At 38.9% G+C, this 18,349-nt stretch overlaps 1 protein-coding gene across 6 annotated transcripts in view; it reads left to right on the top strand.

Moving 5' to 3' along the window:
- The window catches only part of abcc3 (ATP-binding cassette, sub-family C (CFTR/MRP), member 3), a 57,217-nt gene extending 41,936 nt beyond the window's left edge, over positions 1–15,281 (top strand). Inside the window, exons 17-31 of one of the 6 annotated variants that reach the window (XM_061233130.1) lie at positions 275–451; positions 1,239–1,406; positions 2,289–2,472; positions 2,896–3,001; positions 3,467–3,623; positions 3,841–4,054; positions 8,658–8,971; positions 11,332–11,531; positions 11,670–11,796; positions 12,009–12,110; positions 12,405–12,551; positions 12,809–12,967; positions 13,729–13,895; positions 14,261–14,455; positions 14,834–15,281. In XM_061233130.1, the coding sequence (XP_061089114.1) occupies positions 275–451; positions 1,239–1,406; positions 2,289–2,472; positions 2,896–3,001; positions 3,467–3,623; positions 3,841–4,054; positions 8,658–8,971; positions 11,332–11,531; positions 11,670–11,796; positions 12,009–12,110; positions 12,405–12,551; positions 12,809–12,967; positions 13,729–13,895; positions 14,261–14,455; positions 14,834–14,942 (2,526 nt within the window). In that variant the 3' untranslated portion in view covers positions 14,943–15,281. Of the gene's footprint in view, positions 1–274; positions 452–1,238; positions 1,407–2,288; positions 2,473–2,895; positions 3,002–3,466; positions 3,624–3,840; positions 4,055–5,062; positions 5,374–8,657; positions 8,972–11,331; positions 11,532–11,669; positions 11,797–12,008; positions 12,111–12,404; positions 12,552–12,808; positions 12,968–13,728; positions 13,896–14,260; positions 14,456–14,833 lie in introns of those variants that run through there. The other 5 variants (XM_061233131.1, XM_061233135.1, XM_061233136.1 and 2 more) reach the window with 5 other exon arrangements.
- The last annotated feature ends 3,068 nt before the right edge of the window (positions 15,282–18,349 follow it).

Raw genomic sequence — 18,349 nt, 5'->3', positions numbered from 1 at the left:
ACATCCCAATTGAGTAAACATGCAGTCTGGTCTTTATTTATGGTTATAAAGAAGTCTATTGAAACAAATGCATTTACAGTGAAGTTCAACCTTAAGGTAAATAAATTCAATGAGTCTATTATGCTTGTGGCCAGCTGTGAAACAGCGAGTCCTTTTCCTCTTTTTATTGGTAAAATGTGTGACTTTAATATCGTGTAGCTCTGTGTGCTCTGTGCATTACATGCTCTTTTAATCATCAGGTTTTCCTGAGTAATAATTCTCCTCTCCTTGCTAGGGCTCAGTGGCCTACGTGCCCCAGCAGGCTTGGATACAGAACGCCACGCTGAGAGATAATATCCTATTTGGCAACCCTTACAATGAGCAGAAATACCGCGGTGTTCTGGATGCCTGTGCCCTCACCCCTGACCTGGAGATGCTTCCTGGTGGTGACCAGACTGAAATTGGAGAGAAGGTGAGGAGAATTTTTGCAGTTTAGACTATAAATCATGGGTAATTCTTAAGCCTGGGCTTAAAAAATGATGACCCATGATTCATTTTTTACAAGTTCTCTCTAGTTTTGCCAGATATTTTTCACCTGGGCCAAGTTTTGTAGTTTATGTGGTCGGTGATAAACCAGTTTGTGTCAGGATGGTCTGGGTGGTGAAATAGGGGGTGTGCTCGTCACTGTGCGAGCTGCATTTGCCAACCCAGACCAGGTCTTACCTCACATGCTGGCATATTGCCTATTTTGGTGGTTTTATGAATGTACACATACAGTATGAATGTACTACCGCATAATAAAGATGCAATAAATCTTTTTTGATGATGCAAGCTGTGTGCCATTTTATTGTTAATTGTACGAGAGGAGCGGAGTTGTTTCTGTAGTAAGTGTAAATTCATTCACAATAGCATGTCTGAAATTAATTCATGGGAAGAAACACATGGCAGGACTTTCTAACCTCTGGAAAGGAAAGAAGTGGGACGGTTTCATTGGCAGTAATAAAACCAGATCCTCATGACACCCACTGTAAATGTATGCCTATTGAGCCATACTCTTTTACAACTGTGCCACAGCTGGACTAAAGCGTGCTTTCAAAAATACCGTAATTGGCCGGCGTTTAACAATTGCCATTTGACTGTCAAAATATGGTCTGTAATCTTACAGCTGGAGAAGCAGTTTATTGAAGTTCAATGTGTGTTTTTTACCTTTATTAGTACACATGACAGGTTTGAGAGCTTTCTGCTGCCTTGTGTTTCAGGGCATTAACCTCTCCGGGGGACAGAGGCAGCGTGTTAGTTTGGCCCGGGCTCTGTACAGTGAGGCAGATGTCTACCTGCTGGATGACCCCCTGTCTGCTGTGGATGCTCATGTGGCTAAGCACATTTTTGACAATGTCATTGGTCCAGCAGGAGCTCTACGAGGAAAGGTAATTGCTGTATTTGAAAAAGAATGAAATTGGATGTTCCACAAGGCCAAATGAGTAGATTCTTGGTTTTGCTTGCATATACCTGGCAAACAACTGTCTGCAGTTCACCGGTTTTATAGACATATGGACTACATTAAGGAGATATTTTTTACAGTTCTTCCACTTGAGTAGGTTATATGTTCACCAAAATGGTGTGGACATAGCATGTTGCTGATATCATATAAATGAAAACATTTCTGCCATTAGAAATAGTCATGACTAGGGCCACCAGTCTGTTTCCACTTGTTTTCTTGTGTTCTCACATTGTCTATTGGCTGTGCCCTTGGGGTGACTATGGGGTGACTATGGGGGGAACCCCAGAGGATAATTGAGTGTCATTCCTGCAGGTCCCAAACTGGTGGCCCTAGTTAATAACCAATCAAACATTTTGACTATAAAACATTGCAATAAATGTTTTTTTTTTTTTACTTGTCCTGGTAAGAAATGTAGAATCTCTCTTCCATTATAGGGATAAAAAAAGCTATGATTATTTTAACAATGGTTATATTTTAGATGATATGTCCTTCATTTGAAGGTAATAATAAACAGACTGTTTTCTTCCCCTAAACACGTTATGTTATGAATGCAAAGTGAAGAAATACTTGTGATTCCACTGCTCCCCTGCATAGGCATTTGGTTATGCTGCTGTTTTAAATCGCAGTATGTGTGCTTGTTTCGCATTACCACAGACGTGCATACCATTGTGTAAATTTCACTGTATAAAATTTTGCATTACAATATGGTAAGAGATGTTTATGCTTAAGGGCAAGAATATATTAAGTACAAGCCATATCAGTGGTGTTAAATAGGTTTTTCCCGAATGGGCCCTTTATGTGCCAACAGACTCGGATCCTGGTGACGCATGGCATCAGTTTCCTGCCCCAGGTGGATAACATCCTGGTGATGGCGGATGGCAGGGTGTCAGAGATGGGCTCCTACACTGATCTACTCAATGAAAATGGAGCCTTTGCTGAGTTCCTCAGGAACTATGCTCTGGAAGACATCATCGAGGAGGATGAAGAAATGGGTACTTTCCAGCTGTGAAGAACATTCACACTGCCGCCTAAAGGCAAAACTAAGATGCCGTACATACATTTATACCTACCATACATTTTTAATACAATCTTCATTGTATATGAAGGATTTTCAGAAATCATCCCTCCCAATTTGTTACAAAGAGCTTAAAAGCTTCTACTTTATTTAAAATGATTAAAACGAGCCTGTACTCCATGTGCAAATCCTCCCGTGTTTCTGAATTGGGTAATTATCTAAATGAACACAACAACCACAATGCAACCAGGACTTGTCAGTCTCTTTGGGTCCTGTGGAAGTCCTCGTTTGTAGCCTTTTTCCCACAGTGTGCTATGGGAGCAGCGTTTGCAGCAGGTTCGTCTTAATTCCCGCCTTCCTGCTGACTTGTGCTAATGACATCCCCTCTATTCCGGCTCAGTGACGATGATTGAAGATGACGGCTCTTTCCCTGACGACGCTCTGAGTAACCACGCAGACATGGGGGACGAGCCTGTCGTCAACGAGACGCGCAGACAGTTCATACGGTAAAGTGTGCGACAAAATCATTTGTTGGTGGTGTATTTATGTTTTTTTACCCATGAGAAAGTCATTTTGTCAATATATCAGCTATTTAATGGCTATGCAACACTGTATACTGTGTATACTTGAAAGCTAGAATTACTAGTAATATTGTGCAAAGAATATTCTCTTCAATTTTATTTGGTATTTTGCCATGCATCTTGCATCTTTACTGTGCATCATGTTTATTCAAATTTGGCTATGTACTATACATTATTTGAAATTCAAATCTGACAAGTCTAGGAGTATTTAGTTGGACAGGAGTGCTTTGCCTGGGAATTCTTTAAGATGTTCCATTGGTTTTTTATCTCACATAACCGCTTTTGGTGCATAGAAATAGGTTTTTTTAACGCATTTAAGGAATTCACTCATTCACTCATCACTGGGCTAAGTAATGGTTCTTTCTGTTTCTCCCCTATGGTCTCTGGCAGGCAAATCAGTGTAATTTCCAATGACATGGAGAACCCAAAGAAGATGTCCATCCGGACACGACGCTGCAGTGAGAGGAAGCACGTGGAACCGGTGCAGGAGAAGAAGCAGCAAACAGTGGAAAAGCTAATCCAGGCAGAGACCGCAGAGACAGGGAGGGTGAGTGCCATTTTGTGCCCTTTGTGCCTCTGGGCCCAGTACATTTTGTTCTTCTTAAAAAGTTGCCTATTGCAATTGCTCTCGGCAAACAGCTATGCAGATTCTGAGTTGGCTTACACGTCAAGTCCATGGAGTAAAAATTTCATCAAGTTCAAATTAAATGACAGCGTACAGCATGTCATCATCACCTCTCCCTTGTTCTCTTATCCCTTTGCAGGTAAAATTAAAGGTGTTCTTGGAGTACGCCAAAGCCGTGGGGCCCTTGCTGTCCATTTTCATCTGCGTCCTTTATGGTTGTCAGAACGCGGCGGCCATTGGAGCCAACATCTGGCTGAGTGATTGGACCAATGATGCCGTAAATGTCCGTAATCGGACTGAGCTGAATACAGAAATGAGGGTGGGGGTGTATGCAGCACTAGGCCTCACACAAGGTAAGGGACCTTTTAGTAGAGCAATCAGGATTCCCACTGAATAGTAATGCATGGGAATTATTTAGGTTTATTTAATTATTGCAATACTACCATACAGTGCCCTCCATATGTCTTCATTTCTCTGATTTGGCAAAATTTTTGATTTGTGGTTAAAGTGCAGATTTTGCTGAAGAGTATTTGTATACATTTTGATTTCACCATGTAGAAAATACAGTGGTGTTCATACATAGTCCCCCCCATTTTAGGGCACCATAATATTTGGGACACATGGCTTCACAGGTGTTTGTAATTGCTCAGGTGTGTTAAATTAAATGGCATGGGCATAGAGGGCTCTGAATATAGTATACAGTGCTGTGAAACAGTATTTGCCCCTTTCCTCTATTATTGCATATTTGTCACACTTGAATGGTTTCAGATCTTTAAACTAAAAGTGATCAAACACCCATGTCATCCATGTGAAAAAGTAATTGCCCAATGAGCAGGTCATGCTTGAAAACCAACCAGTTGAATTAAAGCAGTTGTGGGTGAAATAATTTAAGAAGTGTGGGCTAAAATTCCTCCCACATCTATGTGAAGGACTGATATCAAATTAAAGGAAGCGTTATTATTGTTGGTGTTTGAAAAATGTGTTTTGTGTTTATTCGGTTTCCCTTTGTCTAATATTACATTTTGTTGAAAGATCTGAAACAATTCAGTGTGAAAAAATGCAATAATAGGGAAAATCAAGGAGGCAAATCATTTTTCACAGCACTAGTATACACAGTTTATACATTTTTAATATGGTCATTAGCATTTGTACATAGTTTTCATGGTTCTAACTGCTTTATAATCTGTATACCATGCTGGTAATGGTTCTCAGCTTGGAAAGGAAAATGTCTAACACTGGGGGCTTTGTGTTTTTATTACTGTTATTATTGTGTGTTGGTTCCACCCTTCTCCACAGTCAGTCCATTGGAGTGATGCATTTTTCTCATGGATGTTTTCCTTGTTGTGGTTTCTCTAACACAGGCATCCTGGTCATGATATCATCCTTTACACTGGCTATGGGTAACATTGGTGCGGCCAGAAAGCTGCACTCTGCCCTTCTAGACAACAAATTTCACACACCCCAGTCTTTCTTTGACACCACACCTATAGGCCGCATTATCAATCGCTTCTCCAAGGACATTTACATCATTGACGAAGTGCTCGCTTCCACCGTCCTCATGTTCCTGGGAACCTTGTTTCACTCTGTGTCAACCATGATCGTAATCATGATCACCACTCCTATCTTTGCTGTGGTCATAGTACCCCTCACTGCCATATACATCTTTGTGCAGGTATTACATTCAGATTAATTTTTAATGCAAAGGCTGTTCAATAAAATCACTTTCTTCCAAAGTAACAACATGCTAATAGCTGACACTCCTGATTAAGAAGCCATCACCCTGGCCTAAATTAAGTGGTGTGCATCCCCCCTCCCCCCCCCCCCCCCCGCTTTCATATGTCTAAGTCTTTGTATTCTCTTACCCTTCCCTAACAGATCTTTTCATTTTCTTCTCTCTCCGCATTCTGTATATTTACTTCCCTGTGCTGCTTGCTTGGTCATTTCTCTACACTCATGAGACACCATGCTGAAGCCATCAACTCGTATCCACACTGGAGGGCCGTTTCCTCCCTCTGCACATCGGTTGATACGTACGGGAGCAGCTCACCTAGGAATACTACCATAAAACAGCACAGCCACATTTATGATAACCCCCCTATAAAATAATTTCGATATCATTCATAATAATGATTAGGGCATTTTGCAGGGCAATTTATGTTATGTTATACATTATGTTTGTTTAATACCTCCTTGGTTAAATGGCTGACTTAGGGTTATGTTCCACCAAATAAATTCAGAGGTACATACTTCAATTATGAGGTGTGGATCTGAAAAGAGAAATTCTGACAACATATATAAATGAGCTAATTTGCATACTATATTCAAGATGGCGGAAATTACAAATGTGAACATTTTTGTAGCAGTCTGAACCAAGTAAGATATCGTTCAAGTAAGAATTCTTTCCGATTTAAAATAACACGTTTGAAGATAGTTTTGAGCCATTTTAAAAAAGAATTTTATCACCAGTACCCAGTAGTCATTTTTCTAGAAATGTTGGTGAAATTTCAGGATCAAACTGTGAGATTTGTGAGGCTGTACTTGCCCCTAAAGCTTATAACAAGAAAATAATTGGCTCAAAACACTCTCCTAGATATGGAGTAAAGGTTTGCAAAGTTTCATGATGATGACTATGCACTGAGAAAAATGGTCCTATAATATAGTCCAAAATCTGGTTTTGCGAAAATTGACTCCAAAGATAGAAATGGTAAATAATTATACTAATTTCACCGTACACATGGCATAATCATTCAAAATGTGGTATTATCCTGAAAGTTGAATGGTTGCGGGATGATTTGCAGCAGTAAACAGAAAAAGGTAAATTTGACTGAAAATGTGTTTTTTGTCAGTGGAACAGAACCTTAAGTGAGAACAAGGAGAGTACGAGATTGAGTAATGCCTTGATTTCCAGCCTTGTAATGAGAGGAATACTGTTTCGTAACCATTTTGCTGCCCTCTGCAGGTGAACAGATTGCAGAACAGCTAACTTAGATGCAAAAGCATTACCGTTTCATCAGCCCATTGTTGTCATGTGATTGTTGGCAGGTTTGAACCTATTCATAAGAAGGAAATGGCAGACAATAGCACCATTGGGTGTAGTTTCACTCACTGTGCCCGCGGTGTTCGCTGAACTGTCAGCCATGCTTGGTTTAACTTTTATCAGATCATCTGGTGACTTTGATGAATATTTTATTGGTTTCTGAAGCATATGGTTTGGATAGCATGTTCTGTGCTATTTGATATTTTCCAGAGCGAAAAGCATTGGGGTGTTTTAAATTTAAATGAAGTTCAGTTTCAGCACACCAATCCTGTTGTAGCATCATGAGTACATGCACCGACCAATCAGCCACAACATTAAAATAACCTGCTTAAACCAGTTTATTCATGATTAATGATTCTATAAACTGTATAAAATTGTCTATAAACACTTAATGTTTCATGTGTACTTATATAAGCAGATAATCATAAGTGAATTGCATGCAAAAGTTACATTTTTAAATGAAAATGGAAATCTTGTAAGCTCATTAGGAGGGGGAGAGTGCATTGTTTTGTTATTTAAATATCTTGGTACGTACTGGTGTTCATGATCACGTCTATCCTAACTGCTCCAGCGCCTGTATTGTTCATGTAAAAAAAAAAAAACTGGCCCGATTTGAAAATGCATGGGATCTATTCCTACATAAGTTTCACCACATTTAGCACCATTTAATTCCAATGGAGGGAAGAAGTGTGAATTCACATATATGTACCACACATATATTACCAAGATATTTAAATTACAAAACAATGCACCCCCCCCCCCCCCCCCCCATGAGCTTACAAGATTTCCATTTTCATTGAAAAAAAGAACTTTTGAATGTAATTCACTTATGATTATCTGCTTATATAAGTAAATGTCATATAATGAAATATTAATTGTTTATAGACAAATTTATACAGTTTTTACACAGTTTAAAGCATTTTTAATCATGACTGGTTTAAGCAGGTGGTTTTAATGTTGTGTATGTGCATTATAGTGTACTCTTTTTACAGTTGAGGGTTTTTCTACTCTGCAGTTTGAATTATCTGGATCTAATGTGGTTGTTAGACTTGTGCATTAGACAGCGTATATTAATTCACGGCATCAGGCTGGTCTTATTTAGTAATGGTTGTGTTGATATTTGTTTATTTATTTATGTATTTATTTATAACAATTGGCAGTTTTTTCCCTGCTGTGCTTCTCACCTCCTGCACCAGGAGAACAGTTAGCACCCATCAGAGAAGAGGAAAGTCTCTTGCTGCTAGTGACTGGAGCTTGTAGATACCAGTGAACTGATGGAGAGAATTGAGCTGATGTAATGGTAACCTCACTGTTTAAACCCACTCTATCCTTGGTGGGAAATAGGCTACTGAAATGCGGTTGTGATAACCACAAGGAATAGAGAAGTGACAAAGTTCCCACCAAACACAGAACATGAGCAGAAACTTTCACAGATGATTTGAAAGTCGCTTTAGTTTATTTAGCACTGCCAAAAAATGAACACAACAAAGAGAAGATGGTATGTTCGTTCGTCCGCTCATTCAGATGGGACGCACCCAACCCACCCATGTGATTTTTTTGAACAAATTGCACGTAGCCTCCAAATTCACGCCGGTGTGTGAACATCTTAGCTTGTGTGGCTGGCAGGGATGTTCACCCTGCAGTGCCTGAAGTCGATCAATATAGAGTTTTGTTTTTTCCACAAACGCGTCATTTTACGCCATTCATGAGAACTAGTCACCGTTTGTTTCCGCAGCAAGTATACTCCCAGCTTAAAGGAGGTGTTGCCAGGGAACGGCCTGTATCCACAAAGTGTCAATGTCGCCATGAACGTTAGCCGAACCCTCCCTGAGATGTGTGGCAGCCAACATCTTTTGCTAGCTTATGACTACATGGATGAATTAATCGCTCCGTTTTGTTGTTATTGTGCTGCCACACAGGTGTTCTGCTTCTGGGCATCTCTTTACTGTGCCGGGCCTACAGTATGCTGAAGGCGGCCCGCTCCATCCACTGCAGCATGCTCCACGCCATCCTGAGAGCCCCCCAGGCCTTTTTCCAAGCCACTCCCACAGGGAGAATTTTGAACCGCTTCAGCAAAGATGTGGACACAATTGACTCTCACATTCCAGAAAATATTGATATTTGGATGCGCACTTTCTGGTACACAGTAAATGTGCTGCTCATATGCTCTGCCCTCACCCCTATCTTCCTCATAGTCATAGTGCCATTAATGATGTTCTATTGGTGGGTCCAGGTAAATAGGAACAAGTCGGCTAACTCATTAATACAGCATGCCACGTATTGTGTTGTTGTAGCTTATCACAGCTGTCCTAGTGTTGTAGTTAGCATGTGGTTTGGTCAGTCTCAGTCCACAGTGAGGCTCGACTCTTATCTGTAGCTGTTCTTTACCAAAACACCACCTGAGCTTAGCAGCAATGCAATCATACAAGCCAAATTGGTGAATAGTGTAACTAAACAGCTCCACATGGTACTGAAAAACGAATTGAAGCAAAGCAAATGGTTTATTTTATGAAATACATTTTTCCCTTGTACTGTGGAAGTTTTATCAATGTCATTTCGACATTTTTAAAGAAGTAATAGAAAAACAGGTGGAAGATAAAGAACAGCAATCTCGTAGTCCTAGTGAGTAGTGTTTGTGGAATGGGGGCTGTTGGTTTATTATGGTGATTCTGCATCCTGGTGACTCAGGAAAATAATTTCTATTAGTTGAAGATGATCCACTGCTCATTCTAATTTGTGAAATCTTGCCAACATTACCACTTATTTGCCCTGAATAACAGTTTATCTTCCCTTAAGCTACTGTACTAATGTTTTAATACCCATACTATCTTCCTGTAGCTCTATGTATATAATTTAGTCGGATACATCATGTCAACTTCCATACACTTTACTTACAAGTTAACTATTAACATGATGTATGTTGGCTGCGAGGAAAGAAAAAACTGATTGTAAGAACGCTGTTTAACTTATGATTCCTTCTCATTCTCACGGTCTGCCACACTGCAAGGTGTCTGTGGGCATTGATTCATTCTTCTAACATAATCATTCCGTTGAACAGGTCTCAGAGTACACGACACAATGCAATTTGAGGAAAGGTTTTCTGTTGCACAAAATAGGCTATTAGCATGGCTTGAATTTCCAAACGTAATGTTACACACCATTATGCAGCCATGTTGAATTATGTTTTTGCAGTTGCAGTGAACACATAAACACGGAGCGGGGAGTTTGTCTTAAAATACTTTTATTTAGATGATTAAGACAAAGATTTAACTGGTTTCATGGCCATGCCAAACAAATATTTTCTTTCTCTATACTTTTAAAATTCACTTTAGCACTTTATTGTGGTAAGATCAGTCAATTTTTGGCACAAAAACCCATGTGCTTAAGTTGTGTGAAATTTAATAACATTCTGTTATATATGGCACTTTAACGTTTTTGATGAAACGCATTTTCATCAAAAATGTGGTGGGGCGGGGTAAGAATGAAGAGTCAAGAATCAATGACCTATGTAGGTCTATCAAGTCCAATAAAACGATGCCAAACGATGCCAAATTATGCAGCACAGGCTTGCAAAGAAACAAAATCCTGTCCAGGGCATATACTGTGCTGAACACTGTGAAGTATTATTAATATTCCCTTCCAAACTTAATTTAAAGTAATTAGGTGCCTTTAAGTTTACAATTGTTGTACAATTGTGTTCATGAGGTTGGATATTTGATTTGGACCATATCCTGAAGTTCCCAAAGGAGTGGGTCAAGAGGGATGTTCTTCCCACGTGCCATGGGAAATGGCTTTGCTAGTCTATTTCAAACACAGATGACAACACTGAAACAGTATTATTTTAAAATTCCTTTATTGCTTGTATTTCTCTTCACTTTCTGCTGGGTTTTTCTAATGGCTTACACTTGGCATGATTGCTTAAATCTGTGAACTGCTATCTGTCGCTTATTTCCTGTGTGTTTTGGGAAAGCTGCATTCTAATCAGTGCTCTATGTAAAATGCATGTATTTAAAAGAATACTGTATACTGTATATTGAATACTGTATACTGAAGAATTTAGATATTCAACAACTCAAGTATAATTTCTATTGTTACAAAACAAAAAGGAATTGAATTATTTAGACATTCTTTGTGAACCAAACCATTTGCTACAACATTATGATAGCATTTTAAATACTGAATCTTAACAGAATTTTGTTCCAGTATGTGTATTTTTATTTATTTAGATATTTTGTTTATCTAAAAACATGGTCAGATTAGATTCAAAAGACTGCATCATCTGCATTTTGAGGCTTTCAAATTTTGATATCATGAAAGTAAACTAATTGTGCCATTTGAGGGTGTCAATAATAATCTCCAATCTATTATTGGAATTAATTGAATAAATAATTTGATGCCATAAAATTGAATATTTCAGATAAAATGGACATTTATTTTCAAACAGATTTTTTTTCTTTTAGTTGTGTAATAAATAGAAATACACATTAACATTTAATCAGGTCTGCAGATGTCTTGAATCCAAAGTCTTGTGTCATCTATTATGTGTCAGCTTTATTCATACAGTAGTTCATTATATTTATTTTTCTTCTATAGAGATTTTATGTGGCCACTTCTCGTCAGCTAAAGAGACTGGAGTCTGTCAGTAGGTCTCCTATATACTCTCACTTTTCTGAAACCATCACAGGCACGAGTGTGATCCGTGCATACATGAGGCAAGATGCCTTCATTCTCATCAGTGATATGAAAGTGGATGAGAACCAAAAGAGTTACTACCCTGGCATTGTTTCAAACAGGTAGGTGCAGCATTTTACTCCATATTTTATATTTAGCTACCTGAAATGATCTATATTGGTTTTGTAAAATCACACTTGCAGTTTCACACACATCAGTAAGTTACGGTATGAAGATACATGTTGTGTTGTTGTGGGCAGGTGGCTGGGGGTTCGTGTTGAGTTCATTGGGAACTGCATTGTGCTGTTTGCTGCACTGTTTGCTGTGATGGGCAAGGACAGCCTAACTCCAGGCCTTGTGGGACTTTCTGTGTCGTATGCATTGCAGGTGGGCAAAACACTTTGTATATCTTGGAGTAACATTCATCCTGTTATTGTTTCTTCTCAGGCCTGAGAATATTTTGTTTATGTTTAAGGTTGTTCTATGTGAAATGTCAGTATTAAACTGCTACGACTGAATGCAGTTGAACAAAAGCCCCAGCTTTCACTTACAGTTTACGAGCAACAGGAACATTTTACAATATTTTGTGAATTTAATAGGTAACTATGTCCTTGAACTGGATGGTGCGGATGACCTCAGACTTGGAAAGCAACATTGTGGCAGTAGAACGAGTGAAGGAGTATTCGGAGACACAGACAGAGGTAGGCTCATTTTGATCTCATGTCTTAAGACTAATTCTCTTGAGAAGTTCAGGTGTTCAGATGTCACTATTGTGAGTGCTGTGGCATATTCTGTTTCTATGTGCTGTTGGTATTCACTGTTGGAAAGCAGCTTGCTGCTTTAGTTGGTATTTTCATATACTTTAGGGAGCACTTGTTTCCAGGATATTTTAATCTCCTTCTGCTTATAATTAGGGGGCTGTGCATGAAGGCCCAGCTTAGATGTTCCTAAACTAGCATGGTTCCTACAGACTTGTGTTAACCCCTGTTTTGAAGGCCCCCTGGGAGATAGATGACAAGAGGCCACCGCCAGAGTGGCCAGCCCTGGGGAAAGTGGAGTTCCATGGCTACAGTGTGAGGTACCGGGAGGGGCTGGACCTGGTGCTGAAGAACCTGACACTCAGTGTAAAGGGTGGTGAGAAGGTGAGAGAAGTGCAGGGTGTGGTGGTCGTATCCCATCTGGTTGAAAAATGTCTTTTTTTCCTCCCTGATTCAACTTCAATTTACATTTTCAATCAAAAAAGTAGCTTAGTTCCTGCTCTGGCTGTATTGGCAGTTATTTTCTACACTTGTTACTGTGCCTACAGTATATTCTTACCTGCCAAAACAAGAAAAACCATGGACTGATAGTAGCCACTGTATACCAGTAACATTACACTAAAATGCTCTAATTTCTGCAGATTGGCATTGTGGGAAGAACAGGGGCTGGCAAATCCTCCATGACCCTGTGCCTGTTCCGCTTGTTGGAGGCAGCAGGTGGAGAGATCACCATTGATGAGGTGAAAATCTCTGACATTGGTCTCCATGACCTCAGGTCCAAGCTTACGATCATTCCTCAGGTGAGTCTTCCTGCTAGCCAAGTTCAACGAATGCTTTTTACGTTGTGCTGTAATTATGTTTAATTACAGCAAAATTCCCAACACATGTAGGCTCCAGGGCTCACTTGTAAAAGAGATGTCAAAAAAACAAATTAATTACATTTTCCTAATATTTTGAAATGAATACATTCCAGTGTTTTTTTTTTTTCATGTATTGTATGTACAGCACCCTTCAAAAGTATGGGAATAGTAGAGAGAAATGTATGCTTTTTGTTACTTATTAAGGCATTTGGATTAATATGTAACAATTATTTTGATTAGAATAAGTTCTGGAACATATCTCATCCATATAATCTCTTGTTTGGCACATTTTTGTATTATGTGCAACAATGCATGTCATACCACAGAGTGGTATGAACATTTGTGAATCTGTTTTCCTTTATTGTTTTTAAATGAAGCATTTGCATACATTTGACCAACTTAAAGAGCTGAAGGATGGCAGGTAGCAGGGGGCAATATAGTGAAGAATAAATACAATGATTTCCAATGAGAATACATATTGGTTGTAGTTAGCGAGGGTGGTGCTATAGGGGGTATTGCCTAAAGAAAACATAATATTTTGATATTAAAAAACTTTGAGATGATGTGATCCAAACTTGGTCAATTTCTTGTGATAGGTATTAAACGGTAAAATAGCTGTGCTCACAATCCATCAGGATTAGATGCCATCAGAAATGAGTACAGCAGATTAAATGAAGTTAAGTGTAACCTGTTTGCTGCAGGAACCTGTCCTTTTCTCTGGGACTCTGAGAATGAACCTTGACCCCTTTGAGAAGTACACTGAGGAGGAGTTGTGGAAAGCACTGGAACTGTCCCACTTGAAAAAGTTTGTTAGCAACCAGCCTTCTAAACTCGACCTTGAATGTTCTGAAGGTGGAGAAAACCTAAGGTAAGCCCTGTGCCCACAAAGATGTTATCTGACATTGTCAGTGGTTAGTGGGATGTTAGTGGGAAGCCTGGTGCTTTAATACTCAAGTTCTAGATGTATGCTTTTATACCTTTAAAAACTGGAAAATAATTTATGCACATCCACATTCACATGGGGTTACATTATATGAAGACAATAAAATGTCTGGTAGCCCATCATTTATCTCCAAAGTTTACTTTAAATGTGAAATCTGGACAAGGAAACCCAGGCTCATTGTTTACCCAGTTGCATAAACAAATCAAGAACACTATCACATGTCAAGAGTAGAAGCCAACTTTTGTAGAAATGGTGGTGGTGTTAATTGGGTGGACCCTTTTGGTTTTTAGTGTGGGCCAAAGGCAGCTGGTTTGCTTGGCGCGGGCCCTGCTAAGAAAGACCAGGATATTGATCCTAGATGAAGCCACAGCTGCCATCGACCTGGAGACTGATGACCTGATTCAGTCGACCATCCGTACACAGTTTGAGGACTGCACCGTTTTCACCATTGCTCACAGACTCAACACCATCATGGACTACACAAGGTGGGTATTCCTTTATGTATAATGCAAGAGAAATAATCATTATTTTGCCAAGGACAAGTGCTGTACTATCCCCCACAAGTCCTGTGTGCTCTGGAAATGACATACTACATATTCGGCGGCTGATGTATTGTTAGGGCATATTACCATATAATGCAAGAGGGGAAATCCCACTGTAGGAGTTTTTAATAACATGCAAAAACACCAATGGGGAGGCTTTCAGTTCCAGATTTCTTGTTCTGGGCCTTGTAGATGGGAATGGGAAAGGAAAAATAACTCAGAACTGTTAGAGTGCAAGTACTGCAGAGCCTTGTTTGGAATGAAAGTCACTGCAGTGTAGGTTAGGATTTCTTGCTAATCAACTGTATTCTCTTTCCTCAGAGTCCTCGTGTTGGACAAGGGAAAAATAGCTGAATTTGATACTCCAACAAGCCTTATAGCAAAGAAAGGAATATTCTACGGTATGGCCAAAGATGCAGGACTGGCATAATACCACAACATAATATGTACAAAGCCATCAGTGCCTTCTCATAACTCAGAAAGCCAGTGAATGTATCATTTTATATGGAGCAGATACCTGTAGGCTGGATCTTCTTTTTATATTTTTCTAAGAACTATGCCACTGTAATTTCAAGTTCATGTTGACCTAAGCTTATTTTTGTACTGTATTATTTAAGTTACTTTATAAAGATTCTCTTTGAAATATATATATTCAAATACAAATGTGATTAAATTGTGAACCAAATCTGTACAAACTTGAATTATGCTACCAAATTTGAAGTATGAAGGTGTTCAAGTTTAAGCCTTTATTAAAACAATGTGTAATGTATCACATGTTTTATTCACATTATTTTTATGTTTTCTCCATGGCTGTTAGGCAATGTAAAGAATTGTAACGTTTTTGCAATTATTCAAAATAGTACAGTTATACCAGGGATGATACTTTCACATTTTGCAGTGCAACACAAAATCTATTTATTTCAATCAAAACAAAACTTCTTAAGGTTTGCAATAAACAATAAACAGCAGTACTACATAAACAATAATACAATAAATAAAACATTCGATAAAACTCACCAAGTTAAATCACTGGTACAGAATATCATAACTGAGAATTTAGATTGACAATTATTATTTTGTGCCAATTCTCAAGAAGAGTTGAAGAGTTTCTATAAGTACGCAGCTTTGAAGCAGTAGATTCTAAGGACGCCATTAAGAAAGGCTACTCACAGAGGCTGTGGAGCTGAGCAGCTCTCTCTCATCCTTCAACTGCTCAACAAGTTTCATCATGCCTGGGGCCGCCTCCACCCTGCTTCAGGGCCCAGCTCCTCAATCTGCAGAGCATCAGAAAGGATAATATTACAAAAAATGCATATTGCCCTCTACTCACTGTTCATCACATACTTCTGTGTGGCTATACAAGCTACAGCATGATTGGACTATACCAACTGAATACTCCACCTGAAGCACAAGTTCCTAGTTTTTTCTGTTAAGACTTGAATATTATCTTCATTCTTTCCAGAAGCCCCTGGAACCTGTTTAACCAATCTGGGATTAATACAGGCAATTAATTAATTAATGTCATGAATGAATTAACCTTCATGACCCGAGTCAAAAAATGAGTAGTTCACAAATGGTGTCAGGCTGAAGCAGAAAGTACATTTTTTCCTGTATTTATGTATTTGTATAGCACACAATGTATTTATTCTTAATACAAAACATATCTTAATGCATACATTCTCCTTGCATATAAACATACACTGACTGAACACTATTAGGGAGACCTGTACATCAGCTGTTTTTCAGACCAAATGTCAGAAAGGGCAAGAAATATGATCTAAGTGACTTTGACCATGGATTGGTTGTTGGTGCCAGACAGGGTGGTTTGGTATCTCTGAAACGGCTGATCTCCTGGGATTTTCACACGCAATAGTCACTAAAATTTGCAGAGAATGGCGTGAAACACTAAAAACATCCAGTGAGCAGCAGTTTTGCAGGCAAAAGCGCCTTGTTAATGAGAGGTCAGTGGAGAAGGGCCATACTGGTCAAAGCTGACAGGAAGATGACAGTAATGCATCTCTGAACACACAACGCGTCAAACGTCTTAAATGGATAGGCTACAGCAGCAGAAGACCAATAACTATGAAGAATAATCGAATAAATACATAATAAAGTGCTCACTGAGTGTAGTATGCTGTGCATTACTTATCAAATTCAGTTATTGGACAGTCAAGGAAGTCATTTCGGTGCCATTTTTTGTTGTGATTCAAGAAATTGTTAAAATCAGTGAGGCGTTGAGATTATTACTGAAAACTGTATCCTTCCGTCTTCAGCTGGTTGAGAACGGTGATCCCCGCACCTTCTGAAGGTAGAGCTAGATCCGGCACAAAGTGTGCTCACTCACTGTAAACAAAACAACCAGCGGAAGACAGAGGGATACAAGTGTATTCAAGGGTTATATTTCCAACCGTCTAACTAACTCCGAAAACAACATCTCTCGTTTAAAAAAAAAAAAAATCCCGCAATTTCAAATACACATGATACCTCATGTAAATAAGACAGCTTCAGAGTTGCTGTAGGGTGCGTTTCTTCACTTGAAGGAGCTAGGCTACTGACTGCTATAAGCTTCAAGTCCTTATGCTAAGCTTTAAACACGTTATGCTAGTATGGAAATCGAGCCAGTGAATGCTCAAAAATGAATGCTGTACCAAATTTATCCTTACGCTCTTTGGTAGCAGCCAGACAGTTGTCTAGAAAGAGGCTTTTACTTTGGTCACAGTTGAGGCCAATATGCCATCATACATATGGCTCCAAATTAGGAAGTAGTGACAGGAAATGTGGAATATGGAATTGAAGGACATCCAAAAACAGGTGGGGAATGGGAGGCCTGGGGCAGGAAAAGGAAAGAAGAATGTTGAATAAGCAGGATGCGATTGGGTCATACGAAGCTGAATGCCAGTCTACTACTAATTAAGAAACATGTGACCGTTGCCATCAGCAAAAAGAAACTGTAGATTGTCTACAATATTAATTGGAACACCAGAGGCTACAAGAAGATTTGGTTTGACATGGAGTTCAGAGAATGGACTTCAAAACAGTTTTTCTTATCATTTGGGAAATTAGGTTTTTAACCTAGTCTCTGTGCTCCTGGAACAAACAGGAATAATGCAGCGAATTTTAAAATTTAGAGTACATTTTTATTTTTAACAGTAGGTGGCGATACTGCACAAAGAATTCTTACAAATATTTACAGATGGAGCTAAGAAAGATTTGGAGAACAGGATTTGGAGTTCCAGTTCCAGGAAAGAAAGTAGAGATTAGTAAGTAGTGCTTGGGTCTACACAGTAGAAATTATGGCAATTATGTTGGCATTACAATGGGTGGAAGAAGGTGAACCAAGTAAAGTGCTGATTTGTTCAGATTCTTATTCAGTACTTACAAGTTTAAAATCTTTTAAATCAAGCAAGATGTATTGTATGAGATCATTCATACACTCGTAAGGGTCACTCAACACAGTGCTATCAGGTTTATATAGGTACCTGCTCAAGTTGGAGTGATCAGGAATGAAAGGGCAGATGCAAAGCAAGCATTTATTAAGAAACAATAGACATGTAAGTTAGGATCATTCGGAAACCAAAAGTATTATATGGGAAAGAGCAAATCAAATATGGCAAGTAAATAGGAAGGAGAATTGAAGGGGAGACATTTGTTTCAAATTCAAAGAAGTGTCATGACAAAAATTATTTTTAATGGTAATAGAAGAGGGAACGTGGTATTGACTAGATTAAGGTTGGAACATTGTGGAAAAAACAAAACGCTTTACTTAGCAAAACAACAAGAGGAGTCGTAGTCAGTAGAACATGTCAATATGCACATTAAAATGATTATTGGGTATGA

The sequence above is a fragment of the Conger conger genome, chromosome 2 (genome assembly GCF_963514075.1).
Source record: "Conger conger chromosome 2, fConCon1.1, whole genome shotgun sequence".
NCBI classification, from domain to species: domain Eukaryota; kingdom Metazoa; phylum Chordata; class Actinopteri; order Anguilliformes; family Congridae; genus Conger; species Conger conger.
This window is presented reverse-complemented; position numbering and strand designations above follow the sequence as displayed.